We start from the raw sequence: 18,492 nt of genomic DNA on the forward strand, positions 1-18,492 counted from the left end.
ACTCCTTCTAGGTGTTGTATGTCTCCAGGGACCACAGCTTTTAATTTCATTCATTGTAGTTTATTTATGACATTTTCCATAAACAACACAGTAGGTGAGGTTAGGTTGGGGTTTGATAAGGTTACGAAGGCAGGAAAGATTCTACAGGTGAGGGAGAGAGTGAGGGAAAGATTCTACAGGTGAGGGAGGGAGAGTGAGGGAAGACTTACAGGTGAGGGAGAGAGTGAGGGAAAGATTCTACAGGTGAGGGAGGGAGAGTGAGGGAAGACTTACAGGTGAAAGAGAAAGTGAGGGAAAGATTCTACAGGTGAGGGAGGGAGAGTGAGGGAAGACTTACAGGTGAAAGAGAAAGTGAGGGAAAGATTCTACAGGTGAGGGAAGAAGGGAGGAAGGACAACACAATGAGAATAAACGTCTGTCACATAAATCTCTTCCCGTCTACCCACTTCACCGTCAACCTTCTTATTCCAAGCACGTCGACCTCTGGCTGGTTCACCCCATACACATAGGCTAGCAACTCTCTCCATTGTGAATATATGAGCCCCACCCTCGTGTTCTCGGTCACGTGAGCCAGTTAGATGGTTCTCGTGTTACAGTGGCGGGAGAAATTCATTGAAAGGAGCCCGTTAGTACATGGGTCAGGAGGCTTCTTGTTAGGATTCTTCACTTAGGTTTAAATTCAACGTATGTAAATCGTTATAGTATATCACGAGGAATTCCAGTGCTTATTATCATGTGTATAATCTATTCACGACGACGCTTGCCCGCCCTGTCTCCCTTAAGCCTAACGCCGTAAGCCCACAGCACTGAGATTACCCCAGCAGGACGCCCAAACAATAACGGCTAACTGGTAACTATGACTACTATGGCCGGGGGCGACATCTGTTGTCAGTACGGGGAAGTGAGGGTGGTAGGGAGGGGGCCGGGGAGGTAGCTAGGAGGTGGGGAATGACAAGGATTAGGGAGGTTAGGTATGTTAGAGAGGCGGGGGATGAAAGAGAGAACATAAACATTAGAACCACTGCACAAATAACTAGTATTCATAGACATCAATTAGTCAGATAATACAATGAGCATAAATTTCCATTAGCTTGTTTGTATACCTCATAAAAATGGCCCCAGATTTGTCTTCCGTAAGGTGCGAGGGTTGGGTGGTACACTGCCTTTATTGTCGGGTCAGAAGCGTCTCAAAAATATGTGTTGATGTCGCTCATATAATTGAGACTGTCGGTGCGCTTTGTTCCTGCTATATCTTAAGGACGGGCTATTCTAGGTGCATTTATATTATAAAAAATATGTATTATAACGATTCCTAATTGATAATATACGAATAGTAAGAAATTAATACTCCACTTTGTTATCATTACCATCGAAAAATCATAAAGTTTACCTAGTTTCTGCTTTGAATCATAGAAAACGTACATCAACTTGACCATTTTCTTTGTTTCGTCGTGACCTTTGTGAGCTCGTGTCGTGAAGTACATTATTTAAACATTTTCACAGCGTTGGCTTTTAATGTAGTCTCTATTCTATGAAGGCTTCTTTAATTAATGCCACAGTTTTAGTGAGATGTTCCCCAAGTTCCTCTTTTTGGTGAGTCTCCCGATCTAAGGTTTGTTTAATGTCTTCAACTGAGATCATGTTCCAGGGCCATTCTGTCAGCGATTTTATTGACTTCGTGAACCTAATGACGAAGGAAGTTGTATAGGAGACAGATGAACACATCCAATAGACTTGCATGCAGTTACACACGTGCACTCACTCAACACGCGCCTCTGGCAAAAAACACAACAACGATGCTGCAACACTAGACAACACAGGTGTGATTCCTTTCTGGCGTAACAATGACCACCGCTTCGTCATACGCACCCCGCCACCACCTTGTACAATTTCCTTCAAGGGACCACGGCGTCTTACCTGCCTCATAATTACCACAGGTGGAGGGAGAGAGGAAGTTGGGGTGAGAGGGAGGAGAAATTTGGTTCTTGATGAAGTAATCTATTACCCGACGGACCTGAAGAGATTTGTGTGGTAATTTTCTCTTGAGTGAGGAATTAAAATGTATCTGAGCCATGTATTCCACGACACAAAGATGAAGTTCATTATGGCGTCCAAATTACATTGAGACTACTGTGATTTTTATATCTGTGGTATAAATTTTAACTTGGGTGTCTCTTGAGGAAGGTAACGCAAGGAGGAAATGCTTCGCTTGAGCCCGAGGAAACCGTGGTTATTCTCAGTCTCAGAACACGAGACGCTACACAGTACAGTGCATCACTGACTTTAAAGTTAGGTAAGATGAGGAAATGTTACCTTCTTATGACAGAAGCGAAACAATCTTCAGTTAACCTATTACAAGTTGGAATGTAAAAAATGAACCTTTAGAGCGTTCGCCTGTACTCTATATATTTATAAAAAAATGAAGCTTCCTCTTATTCAGTGGTGTAAACTTTTGCCAAGCTGTCTCATCACTGTCAGACGCTCCCTCCCTCCCGCCCCAGGCTAGTCAGACCCACTCGAGCTGTGTGTGATGTCTCAAGCCTACCTACCTACCTACGTGCGACTTTCTTAAGCTGGTTGGGGTTTTTCCTGGCAGGGTCGTGAGGGCTGCTGGGGGGTATGACTTGTGTCAACAGGGGAAAACCGGTAGTGCTCAGGGGTTCAGGGTGCTCAAGGTGACCTCCGGAACTGATTGCCAAAACCTGTTCTTGTCCCCGAAAAAATAATTGCCAGTTTTCGCACACTTTCAGAATGAGAAATACTACGATATAGATTATACGGATGTAATGGAATGTTGGGGAGTGGGGGTTATACTCTGCAGATAATTAGAGACGTGGGTGTCTTACACGCGATAAATTATCTAAAGATACGTAACCAGTTTAGAGATAAGCCTAGTCGGTGTTTTAAGTGCGGCGCGTGGTAGGACTACACCGCAAGTTTACAACCCGCCATCCACTACGTCTCTCCCTTCCTGCTGACTTTACTGGGCGATAGTTTATTTTTTTCTTCATATTTCCAGACGAAGACGAGGCTGGTGGCTCATTCTTACGTGCAGGAGAATGTTGAGGTCAGTGACTGTTGGTTTTATAGTATTTCTTAAGTTTGAGGACATCTAGAATACGATGTTGGTTTTAGCAGCTGACGATGGGAATTTTGCTTTCATTATCCTTTTTAAGATTTAGCTAAAATAACGTTTTCATTGAAAGGTTTTAGCTGTGTATCAGTATTATCAATAACACAAGACAATATTATAACTAGAAAAATGCATCCATTTCTTCCCCATAAAGACGGTGAAATTCACGCGAATCCAGCGACGTGTTGGCAGGTAGGAAAATAATTCTAAGCTCCGCCTAGCTCTTCCCATTCATACACTGCCCAAGCCAGCCAGACAGCCACTGAGACCCCCCCCCCCCATGACCTTAAGGCGTGAACTGAAATCGATTTTGTGTAGTCTACTAATTGCGAGGAATTTTATGATGCATGTGGCAATTTTGCATAATTGGCAAAAGTCTGTGTTTATATTCCTGTGTTGATCTTCATGTCGTTTCTCTATTGGGTATTTTGAGACGTTCTTATCTAAGTGCATGTGAATTATACCTTGATTGATATAAATAACTAAAGTAATATCTAATTCTTTATACGTATGTTTCGATTATTATTGTAAAGTATTTTTGAGACTAAATACTTTAGCTAGTAAATGTTGGAGCGAGTTAATATGAAAGTATTCCTTAATAGCTGTTATCTGGAGTATTACCCGAGTTAGTTTACATATTTAAAAGACTTGACTTGTTCCAGCTATTTCACCTGATGATTAACTACCCTTATGATATTTGGTGGGGGATGAGGTAAGGTTAGGATAGGTTAGCGTTGGGTTAGGTTAGACGTACTGGACAGTTGCACTAGACTAGACAGTAACACCCAGACGTAATGGATAGGACTAAACAGTAACAACCAGACGTAATGAACAGAACTAGACAGTAACAGCCAGGCGTAATGAACAGAACTAGACAGTAACAACAGAACTAGACAGTAACAGCCAGATGTAATGGACAGGACTAGACAGTAACACCCAAACGTAATGAACAGGACTAGACAGTAACACCCAAACGTAATGGACAGAACTAGACAGTAACAGCCAGATGTAATGGACAGGACTAGACAGTAACACCCAAACGTAATGGACAGAACTAGACAGTAACAGCCAGATGTAATGAACAGACTAGACAGTAACAGCCAGACGTAATGAACAGAACTAGACAGTAACACCCAAACGTAATGGACAGAACTAGACAGTAACACCCAAACGTAATGGACAGAACTTAACAGCCAGACGTAATGAACAGAACTAGACAGTAACACCCAAACGTAATGAACAGAACTAACAGTAACACCCAGACGTAATGGACAGAACTAGACTAACACACAAACGTATTGGACAGAACTAGACAGTAACAGCCAGACGTAATGAACAGAACTAGACAGTAACACCCAAACGTAATGGACAGAACTAGACAGTAACACCCAAACGTAATGGACAGAACTAGACAGTAACAGCCAGACGTAATGAACAGAACTAGACAGTAACACCCAAACGTAATGAACAGAACTAACAGTAACACCCAGACGTAATGGACACTAGACAGTAACACACAAACGTAATGGACAGAACTAGACAGTAACAGCCAGACGTAATGAACAGAACTAGACAGTAACACCCAAACGTAATGGACAGAACTAGACAGTAACAGCCAGATGTAATGAACAGAACTAGACAGTAACAGCCAGATGTAATGAACAGAACTAGACAGTAACACCCAAACGTAATGGACAGAACTAGACAGTAACAGCCAGACGTAATGAACAGAACTAGACAGTAACACTCAAACGTAATGAACAGAACTGACACCCAGACGTAATGGAGCCAGTAACAACCAGACGTAATGAACAGAACTAGACAGTAACAGCCAGACGTAATGAACAGAACTAGACAGTAACAGCCAGATGTAATGGACAGGACTAGACAGTAACACCCAGACGTAATGAACAGGACTAGACAGTAACACCCAGACGTAACGAACAGGACTAGACAGCAAGACGTCTTCTCACATCGTTATACCTAAGAAGAAAACACCACCTACCTGCTGGCCGCTGCGTCAGGCACCACACACGTTCTCAGAGTGTGACTGTCTCCCTTATCCTTACCTGCACCCTCCCTGGCCCCGCCCACACCTCCCTCAGCCCCGCCCCCTGGCCTCAGACAGCACGCTTGAGCCAGAGGGCGAGTCAGAGGCTGGAGGCTGAACTGTACATAACTTGATAACCGAACCTCGCCCTGCCTTTTGGCCTCTTACTACCTCAAGTCCCAACTATCCTCACTACTTAGTTTAGCGACAAGTGTTCAGTCGTCTGTATATCGAAGACAAGACACGTGAGCTAGCTGTGACATTGATCATTTTTATTAAATACACAACGAATCGTGTTGACACCAGACGCTTCAGCCTAATTTAAGTTACTTTATAATTCAAGCGGAACCACCCCCTCCCCCCCCCCTACCCCAGGCCATATTACATGTGCCTTAACTTTCTGTCCTGGCCAGGTGGAACTTCACCTCAGTTACTCCTCCACCTGTCTTTATAGTAGTTGAGGATAGACTTGGTGTTATCATGTATTGCTACGCTTCAACAACTAGGGACTTTAAGCGTGTATCAATATTAATAACTACTTGGGATCTCGTTAATATTTTAGACATGTTTATATTATTATTATTATTATTATTATTATTATTATTATTATTTACGGACGTGAGAAGACGTTGTTCATACATACCCTGGTTACTACATTGTTCACAAGGCTATATATTTTGTTATGAATGTTGTGACGCCCTATATACAACCTATAGACCCACCCTCTCTTTAATATCACCAACATTCACCGTCTTGGAAACTTTTCGTCCTTTTAGTCTTTCGATCTCCTGAAGATTAACCACCCTAACACTATTTTGGGTTAGGTTAGGTTAAGATAGGTTAGGAGAAGTTAGGGTTAGGTTGGGCTAGATTAATATAGGACACGATAGACTATAGGTTAGCGTTAAGTTAGGTTAAGATAAGTTAGATTAGGTTAGGTCAGATTAGGATAGGACATGATAGGTTATATTAAGATAGATTAGCGTTAGGATAGGATAGATTAGATTAGGTTAAGAAATGTTAGGTTAGGTTAGCGTTAGCATGATTAATATTTTGATGAAATAAGCTGGAAGGGGAAGAATCTTCAGGTGACCCTAAAGAAATTTAACGAAATCAAGTCTCATACACACAGATGCTTCCTCGCGTGACACATGCAAAACATTGACTTAAGGTAAACAAACACCGTATACTTCCTACACCGCACAAGTACACAGACAAACACAAAGAAAGACAGTCACACAAAAACATACATACACACACACACAAAATAGACCTATAGAGAATTACACCCTCAGGAGAAATATAATTATGGATGGTTGTCTGAATGAGATATGAAGTACTCCTCCATCTTTTCCCTCTCCTCTTCTCTCCCTCCTTCCTATCCCCCCCCTCCCATCTCCTATCCCACCCCCTCTCTCCCTCCCTCCTACCCCTCCTCCTCTCTCCCTCCCTCCCTACCCCCATCTCCTATCCCACCCCCTCTCTCCCTCCCTCCTACCCCTCCTCCTCTCTCCCTCCCTCCCTACCCCCCCCATCTCCTATCCCACCCCTCTCTCCCTCCCTCCTACCTCCTCCTCTCTCCCTCCTCCCTCCTACCCCCCCCTCCCATCTCCTATCCCACCCCCCTGTCTCCCTCCCTCCTACTCCTCTTCCCCCTACTTCTTCTCTTCCTCTTCCCTCCTCCTCCCCAACAACTGTACGACGATGTCTCTCCTCTACATAATTTAGGAGCTGTCAAATCCATGGTGGACCCTGGGGGGTGGAGGTGGGATGGGGAGGGAGTGGAACATGGGGAGGGTGGGGAGGTGGAACATGATGAGGTAGAGGGGATGAAGAATGACTAATATTATGGATGAGAGAGAGAAAGGAGAGGGTAGAGAGAGAGAGGGAGAAAGTGAAGAGGGTAGAGAGAGAGAGAGAGAGAGGGGATGGAGAGAGAAAAGGAGGAGAGAGAGAAAGAGGGGGAAGCAATAGAGAAAAGGAGCGAGAGAGAGAGAGAGAGAGGATGAAGAAAATGTGTGAGAGAGAGAGAGAGGAAATTGGATAGAAAAAGAATTTGAAGTGAAAGGGAAAGGAATGGGGTCACGGCAGAAGACCCATGGCTTGACCGGATAATGCCTAACCTAACCTAACCTAACCTAACCTAACCTAACCTAACAATACCTGACCATACCAAACAATAACCTTACAATAATTTGCAATACCTTACAGTACTAAACAATACCTGAGAACACCTAAACAATACCTCACAGTATCTGAAGGTACTTGACAATGCAGGTGTTGGTCAGTAAGGATATTGCGTGGTCAGGCAAGGTCACGCTACACTATGTCCTGTTAACATTCACCTCTCTCTCTCTCCTTCTCTTAACTCTCTCTCTCTCTCTCCTTCTCTTATCTCTCTCTCTCTCTCCTTCTCTTATCTCTATCTCTCCTTCTCTTATCTTTCTCTCTCTCCTCTTATCTCTCTCCTTCTCTTATCTCTCTCCTTCTCTTATCTCTCTCTCCTTCTCTTATCTCCCTCTCTCTCTCTCCTTCTCTTATCTCTCTCTTCTCTTATCTCTCTCTCTCCTTCTCTTATCTCTCTCTCCTTCTCTTCTCTCTCTCTCTCCTTCTCTTATCTCCCTCTCTCTCTCCTTCTCTTATCTCTCTCTCTCTCCTTCTCTTATCTCTCTTCTCTTCTCTCTCTCTCCTTCTCTTATCGCCCTCTTTCTCTTATCTCTCTCTCTCTCCTTCTCTTATCTCTCTCTCCTTCTCTTATCGCCCTCTTTCTCTTACCTCTCTCCTTCTCTTCTCTCTCTTTTTTAATATGAATTTTGTCTTTTTTCGTTTGTTCTTCCTCTTGTTGCCGTTATTATTATTGTTGCTGTTGTTGTTATTATTATTATTGTTGTTGCTGTTGTTGTTATTATTATTATTAATGGTGGTATTTGGTATTATCATCATCATCATTATTATTATCATTATTATTATTATTGTTATTATTATTCACCTGTCACTCAAAATTCAGATTAAGAAAGTGACCGTAATTTAGGTTACGTTACCGGAGGCGATTGGTACTATCACCCTCCCTCCTCCTCACTTCCCTCTTCCTCCCTCCTCCTCCACTTCCCTCTTCTTCTCCCTCCTCCCCTCCCTCACTTAACCTGTCATACCTGTATCTCAGCTGGTGGTTTCGGGAGGGAAGGAAGGAAGGAGGGAGGAGATGGATATGGAGGTGTCTCATTATTTAAACACATTCTCTCTCTCTCTCAACACCTGTCAGTAGGCCGGGCAGGTAACACCCCTCTAGGGCTCCCTCTGTTATCTGTCTCGCGGGGCCAGACCTCTGATTGCCTAAAGATTAGTCGCCTTTACTTCAGCTAACCTAAATTAACGTGACCTAATCTAACCTAACTTAGCATTATTTAAGGTAATCTAAACTAGGCTAAGGTAACCAAGGTAGCATTAGGGTGATTAATCTTCAGGTGAAATAAGCTGGAGGACTTATCTTCAGGTGACGTGAATAACTGTATTAAGGTGACGAGGTTGTATTGTGTACCTTAGGCTGAAAAAAAACACAATGACAATGTTTACCAGTAATTAAACAATCAAGTAATCTCATTAACTAATCACCCAATCAGCCAATTAACTAATTAACTATTCCCCCAATCAATAGTTATGGTTCTTCAGGAGTCTTATAATGATGTAGTTTAGTGTTTATTTTATTGGAGTCCCGTTCGTGTTTTCAAATTTGAATGGTAACTGTCTGGGTGACCCTGTAACGGTCGTGGACAATAGCCACATCTAATCTCTTCCTGGTTCTTAACAACCCCCGCCACGTCGCTCTTAACTACCCTTAGAGTTAATCCTCCCATTACTCAGCTTTTTTTTAAGCACACACACACACACACTTACATATGTACATTCACAACTCATAATTCACCAATCATCATTTGGTGAATAAGCTGGGGTTTAATATTAAGGTGAAATAAGCTGGGGTTTACTTTTGAGGTAAAATAAGCTGGGGTTTACTTTTCAGGTGAAATAAGCTGGGGTTTACTTTTGAGGTAAAAAAGCTGGAGTTTACTTTTCAGGTGAAATAAGCTGGGATTTAACCTCAATATGAAATAAGCTGGGGTTTACTATTCAGGTGAAATACGCTGGAGTCTAATCTTCAGGTGAAATAAGCTGGGGATTAATCTTCAGGTGAAATAAGCTGGGGATTAATCTTCAGGTGAAATAAGCTGGGGTCTAATCTTCAGGTGAAATAAGCTGGGGTTTAATCTTCAGGTGAAATAAGCTGGGGTTTAATCTTCAGGTGAAATAAGCTGAGGTTTAATCTTCAGGTGAAATAAGTTATGGTTTAATCATCAGGTGAAATAAGCTGAGGTTTAATCTTCAGGTGAAATAAGTTATGGTTTAATCATCAGGTGAAATAAGCTGAGGTTTAATCTTCAGGTGAAATAAGCTGGGGTTTAATCTTCAGGTGAAATAAGCTGGGGTTTAATCTTCAGGTGAAATAAGTTATGGTTTAATCTTCAGGTGAAATACGCTGGAGTCTAATCTTCAGGTGAAATAAGCTGGGGATTAATCTTCAGGTGAAATAAGTTATGGTTTAATCATCAGGTGAAATAAGCTGAGGTTTAATCTTCAGGTGAAATAAGCTGGGGTTTAATCTTCAGGTGAAATAAGCTGAGGTTTAATCTTCAGGTGAAATAAGTTATGGTTTAATCATCAGGTGAAATAAGCTGAGGTTTAATCTTCAGGTGAAATAAGTTATGGTTTAATCATCAGGTGAAATAAGCTGAGGTTTAATCTTCAGGTGAAATAAGTTATGGTTTAATCATCAGGTGAAATAAGCTGAGGTTTAATCTTCAGGTGAAATAAGTTATGGTTTAATCATCAGGTGAAATAAGCTGTTACTATATAAACTCAAACACCGGCCCAACACACCAGTAATATGTGCCTTACCTGTTTGGCTTCACATTATAAACACCTGTTGCTCCTTGGCATCATACAGTGTGATGCATTCATAAGGTAAACTCTTAACCCATTGATAACAGACTTGATTATTTTTGGTCAGTCTGTCTTTACTTCAGATTTGTATAATGCATGTTATGTGGTCATGTTATGTGGTCATGGTATGTGGTCATGGTATGTGGTCATGTTATGTGGTCATGGTATGTGGTCATGGTATGTGGTCATGGTATGTGGTCATATTATGTGCAGTATTGTTATCAGATGAGGTCATTAACTCTGGATGTTATTGTCTCACCACAAAGCCTTATTAAATTTACCTTGGAGAGAAATAGAGAGTTTTAAGTTAGAATTGAAACATAAGAAAGTAAAGTCCCAAATAGCCATAGATGAAAACAAGACGATAATAAGTGTGAGAGGAAGAGAGAGACAATGGGTCATGGATGAGAGAGAGAGAGAGGTTGTGGGTATTAGGTATGGATAAGGATAGTGGGATCTAGCTAATGGATATAGACAGATATGTAGATGAAAAGTCTTGGTGTGTGTGTGTTAATTTGCATAACCGATTTGGCTGATAGAAACTAATTTATGCTTACATTAAGTTTTTATTTCTTCACTGTTGTTTTTCCATAAATGTTAAGCTGGCACCTTGCATGATATCAACTGCAACATAAAAATCACAAGAGATTAATTAAAGCATGCAATAGAAAAAATATAACTTTGATTTATACAGAATTTATTTAACAAAAACTAACCTAAATTAACGAGGGTCGACTGTATGTGTTTTTCAATAAATTTAACATCCACACTCCACAGATAAAAATACTCTTGTAGGCAACTAATATCTGCATATATAACAGTAGATAGTGTAATGTTTTGGTGATCGGTATATCTTTTTCATATACCTGTAGAGTATAAGATGATTCACTCCCTGTACAGTATTAGTATTTTGTGAATTTAGTTAATTTTTTGATGTTTTATTCTCAGGTGTTTCTCTCATACTCTTATCTCTCTCTCTATTGTTTATGGTCTTAAAAATAACAGTAATTATTAGATAACTGTGGTGGTACAAGAGAGTTAATCACCCTGTACTGTACTATCAGAGGCAAATGTAATACCTGGGTGCAGTATGGACACTCCCCGAAGATGACGTTCATGCTCTGTCGGCTATTTGTCAGACCACACAACCACTGCAATGTTAATGTAGAGAAAATCAAATGTTGACTATTTAGTAAAAATGCATCCACATAAGACAAATGTTTAATTAATTAGGTATTTTTAGTGTATTGAGGAAGTTCAACAATATGATGGATATTAAGTAAATCCTTTAATATTCTGTACTGTAATATACCGGTACATACCTCATACAAACACTGTACATGGAAGGCCTGAGAACAATGATCACAAGTTAGATCAGGTAAAGATTCTTCTATGTGAAGGCAGTAGCACACAGCACACTCAGCACTCCACTCCTCAGCCTGTCCTCCAGTCTTGGATCTTACCACACTTACACCAAGGATTGCTTCTAAGTTCCTCACTATACTTCGTTCAGGGTCCCACTCCTAGGTGAAAGTACAGGGTTAAATTATTGTATTTATGTCAAAAAAGAAAACTGTTGTTCGGGGATTATTGTCTATGTGTGCAACTCAGGAGGTTGTCTCTGACCAGTGGTGGGCTTTGTCTGTACTATTACTCTTATATTTTGATACAGTCAGGGCTTGGTCATTCTGTTGACCAACGTTGATGAAGTTGTGGTTGCCTTAGGGTTTACTATCTCGTTGTTTTTTAAATGAAAGGTGCAACATTCTTTTATGCCATTTACAAAATTCCCTGAAGAGTATTTTCTAAGGCCAGATTTAATCTATACAGTGACCCCTCCGTTAACGAACTCAATCCGTTCCAGAAGGTCGTTCGTTAACCGAAAAGTTCGTTAACCGAAACCATTGTTTCAATGGGTTTTTGGGTTCCAGCTCACCGAAAATTTCCTAAATTCAACAAAAATGGTAGAAAAGTTCACTTACTTTGAGGTGTGTATGTAAAAGGCTCCTGGATGATGATGATGTTGATGATGATGATGATGATGATGATGTGATTTAGAATGGGGGTGGAGGAGAAGGAAGAAGAGAAGTCACCCCATGGCGCCATTTCACCCATAAAATTTTAGCTCTCTTGGTGTAATTTAAGATTATTTTCTTTAAATCAACACTGCACTGCATTATATATTGTCAATACCGGGTATGTAAAATATATTTCAAAATGACCAATAATTTGCTTGGAAACACAGAAAAAAAGCGTTTAGTTGAAGAGAGTCTCAAGCAAGATGTTACCTCCAGTGAAAACAGAGAGAGACTAACTCCTGTTTGCTGTGTTAAGAGGCTGGATGCCGCGCATTAAACTAGTCACTTTACCTTCAATTATGTTCAATAATTGTTAAAATGACTAAAAAATTGAATATTAAACTTTTAAAATTATTGAATAGTATAAACTTCCTGATATTTACTAAAATAGGAAGGAATTTAAGCCCTAGAACCGATTAATGTATTGGCAGACTGATACTAAAGCTGGTTGCCCGGTCAGTGCAAGCGAAAACATGTTGAGGTCGGTTCGTAAGAACTTCATTAACTGAATTTTTTTTCGTTAACCGAATTGAAGATCCTTATGGAAGGCAGTTCGTTAATCGAAATTACGTTAATCGAGGTGTTCGTTAAACGAGGGGTCACTGTACATACTTTCAATAGCACTGTGAACTGATGTACAGTATACAGTTGATAATGTAGGTGTAAGAGAGAATACAAGAGACTCATTGTAGGTGATGATTTACCTCATACTTCTCAGTGAGACGTATGTTGAGGGGGTCAACGAGGCGTGAGGTGCCCAGCAGGTGGCACTGTGGTAGGCTGTGTGGGTGGACCAATGACACAGTCAGCTGGACACTTACATGGTTCCCTGTACAATAATTAAAAATTAATTAAAGGTAAATATTTATATAAACTTCAATAGTAGATTAATTACTGTTGTATTTACAGCAGTGATTAGTTATACTTTAATAATGTGCTAAAATTTGTATTTAATGATAATTATTTCCAGAACTTGTACTGTACATAGTGGTAAGTAAGCATTATGATGTAGAAGCACACAAGTAATGGTTAATTGTACCATCATGGCATCTTTACCAAAATTGATTATTATCATTAAGGAAGTTAACATCCTCCACATTGTGAGTGGTCTTCTGAGTGATGTCTAAACAGTACAGTAGTTGAAAACACATATGGTACAAGAATTGTATAAACTATTGTAATTTGCCTGTTGTGGATAATATTGTTATTTATTATTTAACCTATTATTTCACTAATTGTCAACTTTCTAGCCATCTGGGCAGTTGGTCTGTTCTTTGTTACTCTGCAATAATCTTATTGTCTGGTATTAGTACAGGAGGAAACCCAAGTACCCAGATAAATCCTGCCATGTTTTGTATTGACAGACACTTCTGACCCAGGCTGGAATTGAACCCAGGATACAGTAGTGAGCGAGAAGTACATTACTGGAAACGTAACATATCCATTACATAAAATACTGTACCTGTATCAACATTTATTAATGCCAAGGATGACAGTAATAACAACTACGGTATGATGCTAGAAGTACAATACTGTATAAGTTATTCTACACTTAGTGCAGACCAGATAATATTGTGTTAATGATAGTTCCTCATCATTTCCAAAGATAGCGGCTGCAAGGACCACCCGAGCAAGAATTTATTTAAGGTAGAGAAATTGTTGAACTTACATCATCCACACCCCCAATCAACTGTGTAACCCTGTGTAGAGGAACACTTGAGGCAGACTGGACAATTCATCAACTATACTGGCTAACCATTATCCAGGAACAAGGTATATCAGTACTTGGCCATAGTTACACCTTACCCAAGAATTGAACCTGGTACCTAGTCACTTGTGATATAAATAAGCTGACCATCACACATTAAGTTTTCGTGGTACAGTAGTTGCTCAGTAGCCGGTAGGGAAAAGGTAACATCATATTTAGAGTGGCAAGTTCTGTAAATCCAAAAAAGGCCAATAAAAAAAGAAAAGAAGAAGCACTGACTGAGTAGAATTCTCCGGGTGGTGTGTCTCCGTGCAGGGCTTGGGGGATCCAACACCAGCACAGCCTCATCCAGCTCATCCAAGACATCCCAGAAAGCTTGTAAACTTGCCAAGAGTTCCTGCCAAGCTGTTAAGATGCAGGACAACCCCTCAACCTGCACACCAAGAGTAAAGAGAGTGATAGAAATGAAAGTCTGTTATATTGAGGATCTGTTAGATGTGGAAATCCATCCTGAAGTGAAGTTACATCCTATCGCATCCTTTATATACGATGCACTCTAGGTCAAGAAATAGACAAACAACAAAAATAAATAAACGCTTGAAAATGCATCTAGAAGTTAAGCGATTTTAAGATGAAGTATACAGCAAGTCACCGCTTAACGTTGTTTCGGTACTACGTTGCTAAACTTTAAAGACCAAAAATTCGTTTAACATCCCAGTGATCCAATACTATGTTGTTTTGCATTTTCACGGACTACTTTCTACGGTGCATCAGCCTCTCTCGGCTCGGCGCAGAGTCTCAGTGACTCGCCACCCTCCTCCTCTCCCGCCCTCCTCCGCTCCCGCCATACTCCTCCCCTCACACCATCTGCCTCCACTGCTTCACTACCCACCACACACTCCCTCTACCACCTCCGCCCATCGGTGAGTACCAATACAAACTTAGTAGTTGTATATGTGTGCACTATTTTCTATAAATGGCAATGATTTTCTGTATATGTAATGTATTTCATGAGACAAAGGGAGGCTCAGGAATGTAACTCCCGTATTTTATCTATTTCTTATGGGGAAAATTTATCCGTTTAACGCTGTTTCGTATAACGTTGCACTTTTAGGAATGTAACCCCTACGTTAAGCGAGGACTTACTGTACGTACAGTAATGGTGTAATAAAACCATTGGTTAAATACACTCAACTCAAGTCACTTTGTCATCTGTCTTGTCCTCGCCAGGAACACCTCACACAATATAATGTATTTCTCCACGCTGGTTATAGTAACTTACAGGACTCCAGGAAAACTCCAACTCCACCGGTAGATCTGCTTTAACTACTGGCTCCTCCTGGGGATATCCGGCCTTTACATTCACCATGAGGATATGTGAGCGTTCCTTCTCATCTCTGTAAAATATTTTCTTTATAGTATTGCTTAGGAAATATCAAAGATCAAAATAATTCCAACAATAAATGTGTTATAATATAAGTAGTACAGTACTGTACAGCAGTAAAATGTATCTCTCATTACTGTGTCCTGTGTTCATTCCCCAACCCAAGACAGATGTGAAGGGTGTTATCCAGTGACACTACCTAATATGGCAAAAATGTTCTAGGTACTCAGGTTACCTCCTGTACTAACACTGGACAATAACAAAGCAACAAAGAATACACCAACTGTCCAAATGGCTAGTAAGATGATAAGTGATGGACTGATAAACAAGAATACTGTACCATACCTGGTCTCAAAGGTAATAGTTGAGAAGTTTGATGAAACATTTGTAACTTTCGACCATCCAATGGCTTCTAGGTGTGAGAGGAGACACTTAAAATGGGATTTATTGAGCAGTGATAAATATTCCTCCTCCTCCTTCTGTTCATCACTGGGTATTGAGCTCTGAGAAGGGAGAATAATTCCAGTCATAAAAGAGTCTTGTTAGGTTAGGTTAGGTCAGGCTAGGCTAGGCTAGATTAAGTAAGGTTAGGTTAACATTAGGTTAATTTAATCATCGGGTGAAATAAGCTTGGTTGTATAATTTTCAGGAGATCCTAAAAGAATTTTATAATTTTAACAAAATTAATAATACAGAAACTGTCCATCAACTTACACATATTTTCTGGAATTTCAAAAGGTACTCCAAAACAGTGCTGCATTTTTTTTCTTCCTGTGTATTAGAACAGTAAAATTAGTCTTCGTGAACATAATGTACAACCTGCAGAGTGTTCTGTATACAGTATATGAAAGAAAATGGTTTCAAGTTAATGTTCCTTGTATAGTTAGGGTTAGGAAGTAAGAGAAAACAGTGTACATATATTTATAGTTTGGAAAATTTGTCTCTTCCTTATCCTAACTAGCCCCTCACCCTGATCTGTTTGGTTCTATTTATAAGGAACACCCTGTACTGTATACTGTATATAATTTGGTTTCATATATACAGCACACCCTGTAGACTGTACAAACCAGTAATTTGCCTATTTACAATGTAATTTAAGGAAAAATGCAAAAATCAAGTCACATTAAGCAACACTGAAATACTGTCGGATACCTCAAGCAGCTGGGGTCGACAACTGTTGACAATGCAGGAGAGTTGAATGTCGGTGCTGAGGGTCATTCCTTTCAGTGCTGGGAAGTGTGGAGTGTCTAACTGGACCTCATGAGCAACACCCTGTGACAACCATTCAGTAATGTTTACAGTATGTCATCAGAGTAAATACCTCAAATTCACTACTAAAAAAAATCCCAAACGGTAGACTCCTAACAAAAATTTGTATTCGAGATTTTATATTTACAAAACATACACAAAGGTTATATATTTATTTAGGGTGTAGTATTGTGTAAAAAAAAATATAAAGTTCAATTATCAAGTAATATTGTTCTGGATTTTTACCTTACAGTATAGATTGCTTTTCACATTCAACTACAGTACAGTATCTAAAACTAATTTGCATTTTCACTATATTAAACTTAACAATGCAAAAAAGTCCATTTATCTATTTTATCTTTCTGCTAGACAAAGTTAGTAACAAGAATAACTATAGTACTGTACATTATCTAACCATTGTTCAACCAATAGCAAACATTTACAACGAATGAGACTCCATGGATCAGCTGAAGAATCTCCACTCTAGCTTATTTCACCTAAAGAGTGACCACCCTCACACTACAGTATTTGAAAGGATGAGGTGTTAGGTTAGGCGAGCATTAGGGTGGTTTATCTTTAGATGAAATAAGCTAGGGTGGAGATTCTTCAGCTGATCCCTTTCCTTACCCCGATCCTGATGAAACCGTGGAATGACTGTGGTACCTTTCGAAATATTGAAGGGCAGAGAAGTGGGAACGTAGCACTAAACTCTGACACAGCCATTTTATATACCGGTATATATGTAAAATATCAGTCTATTAGATATAAAGTCTTGGATTGCCTGAAGAATCGCAATCACAGCCACAAGTTCAGAAAATTGTCAGGGCAAACTTTTTAGTAGCGAGTTATAAGCTCGAGGAACAATCTGCCAGTGTGTTGTTACTGAACCAAGTGTGAGCTTTATCAAGACCAGACTTGACCAACACTGGCATACATACAGATACATTCTGGAACCAGTGCATGCTTAGTACGAGCCTATCAGTGGGGAGGAGGGTAAAAGTAGATGCCATTGCCTATGTGCCTTTAGCAATGCCAGAAATAAAGCCAGTGAACAGTTTGGATTCCAGGAGCTAAACCTCCCTGGTAGCCGCTGTCACACCTAAACTTATCGTTATTAATGCACATAATCTAATTGTCTAAACCTATAAGACTGCTGCACTAATATTAAATAGAGTTTATCCTCAGGTAACTCAAATTTCTTTCACACCACCATGTTCAAACACTGTTGAGAATGTAAACAAACATACCAGGTCCGTTCACGATGACGTCACGTATTAACAAGAACGACCTCCAGTTGATATATATATATATATGCAAGTAAATCACTGTAGGTGCGCGTGATCTAGGTATATGCTGATAACCACAAGGAAAGAAGAAAACACGAAGTTCCCAAGCGCTTCGTGTTTTCTTCTTTCCTTGTGGTTATCAGCATATATATATACGAGTTAACCCTTATGCGATTTGGACTTGTAATGTGCTGAAAGGTGGTGTTCTCTGCTATGTATTTGCCTGTCAAATGATATCTCGAGTATTATCTTATTTTTTATTTTTTTTTTTTTTACTGTAATCCAGGTTTTTCCCGACCCTACTCCCTTTGTTACGGGCAGCTGACAAATTAAGAACCTCTGTACAAATATTCTGAAATTTCATCTTGCCATATTTTTCCTATTTTCTTAATCTGACTCTGAGGGGTGCCTAAAGTTCAGTTGATCCCTGGGGTGCCTAAAGTTCAGTTGATCCCTGGGGTGTCTAAAGTTCAGTTGATCCCTGGGGGTGCCTAAAGTTCAGTTGATCCCTGGGGTGCTCTAAAGTTCAGTTGATCCTGGGGTGCCTAAAGTTCAGTTGATCTTTGGGGTGCCTAAGTTCAGTTGATCCTGGGGTGTCTAAAGTTCAGGT

General features: G+C 40.2%; 2 protein-coding genes across 6 annotated transcripts in view; both read right to left on the minus strand.

Moving 5' to 3' along the window:
* The window catches only part of LOC121875116, an 18,125-nt gene extending 12,933 nt beyond the window's left edge, over nt 1-5,192 (minus strand). For all 3 annotated transcript variants that reach the window (XM_042379484.1, XM_042379485.1, XM_042379483.1), the window contains exon 1: nt 5,139-5,192. The gene's annotated coding sequence lies outside the window, so the exon portion shown is untranslated. The remainder of the gene's footprint in view (nt 1-5,138) is intronic.
* Nucleotides 5,193-10,728: 5,536 nt separating this feature from the next.
* LOC121875119 (E3 ubiquitin-protein ligase FANCL-like) lies at nt 10,729-17,983 on the minus strand. Of its 3 annotated transcripts, none has more exons than XM_042379496.1 (10): nt 17,844-17,983; nt 16,501-16,620; nt 16,063-16,119; nt 15,694-15,851; nt 15,247-15,361; nt 14,244-14,397; nt 12,961-13,085; nt 11,501-11,701; nt 11,258-11,329; nt 10,729-10,802 (listed from the first exon to the last, which is right to left on the minus strand). In XM_042379496.1, exons 2-10 carry the CDS (start codon nt 16,564-16,566, stop codon nt 10,776-10,778), a joined length of 975 nt encoding a protein of 324 aa, XP_042235430.1. In that variant the 5' UTR covers nt 16,567-16,620; nt 17,844-17,983; the 3' UTR covers nt 10,729-10,775. The 3 variants fall into 3 exon arrangements, with proteins under 3 accessions (XP_042235430.1, XP_042235429.1, XP_042235428.1); XM_042379495.1 differs by lacking the exon at nt 17,844-17,983 and adding an exon at nt 17,260-17,833; XM_042379494.1 differs by lacking the exon at nt 17,844-17,983 and adding an exon at nt 17,224-17,833.
* Nucleotides 17,984-18,492: the final 509 nt, after the last annotated feature.

Source organism: Homarus americanus, unplaced genomic scaffold (assembly GCF_018991925.1).
Source record: "Homarus americanus isolate GMGI-L3 unplaced genomic scaffold, GMGI_Hamer_2.0 scaffold36970, whole genome shotgun sequence".
NCBI lineage: Eukaryota > Metazoa > Arthropoda > Malacostraca > Decapoda > Nephropidae > Homarus > Homarus americanus.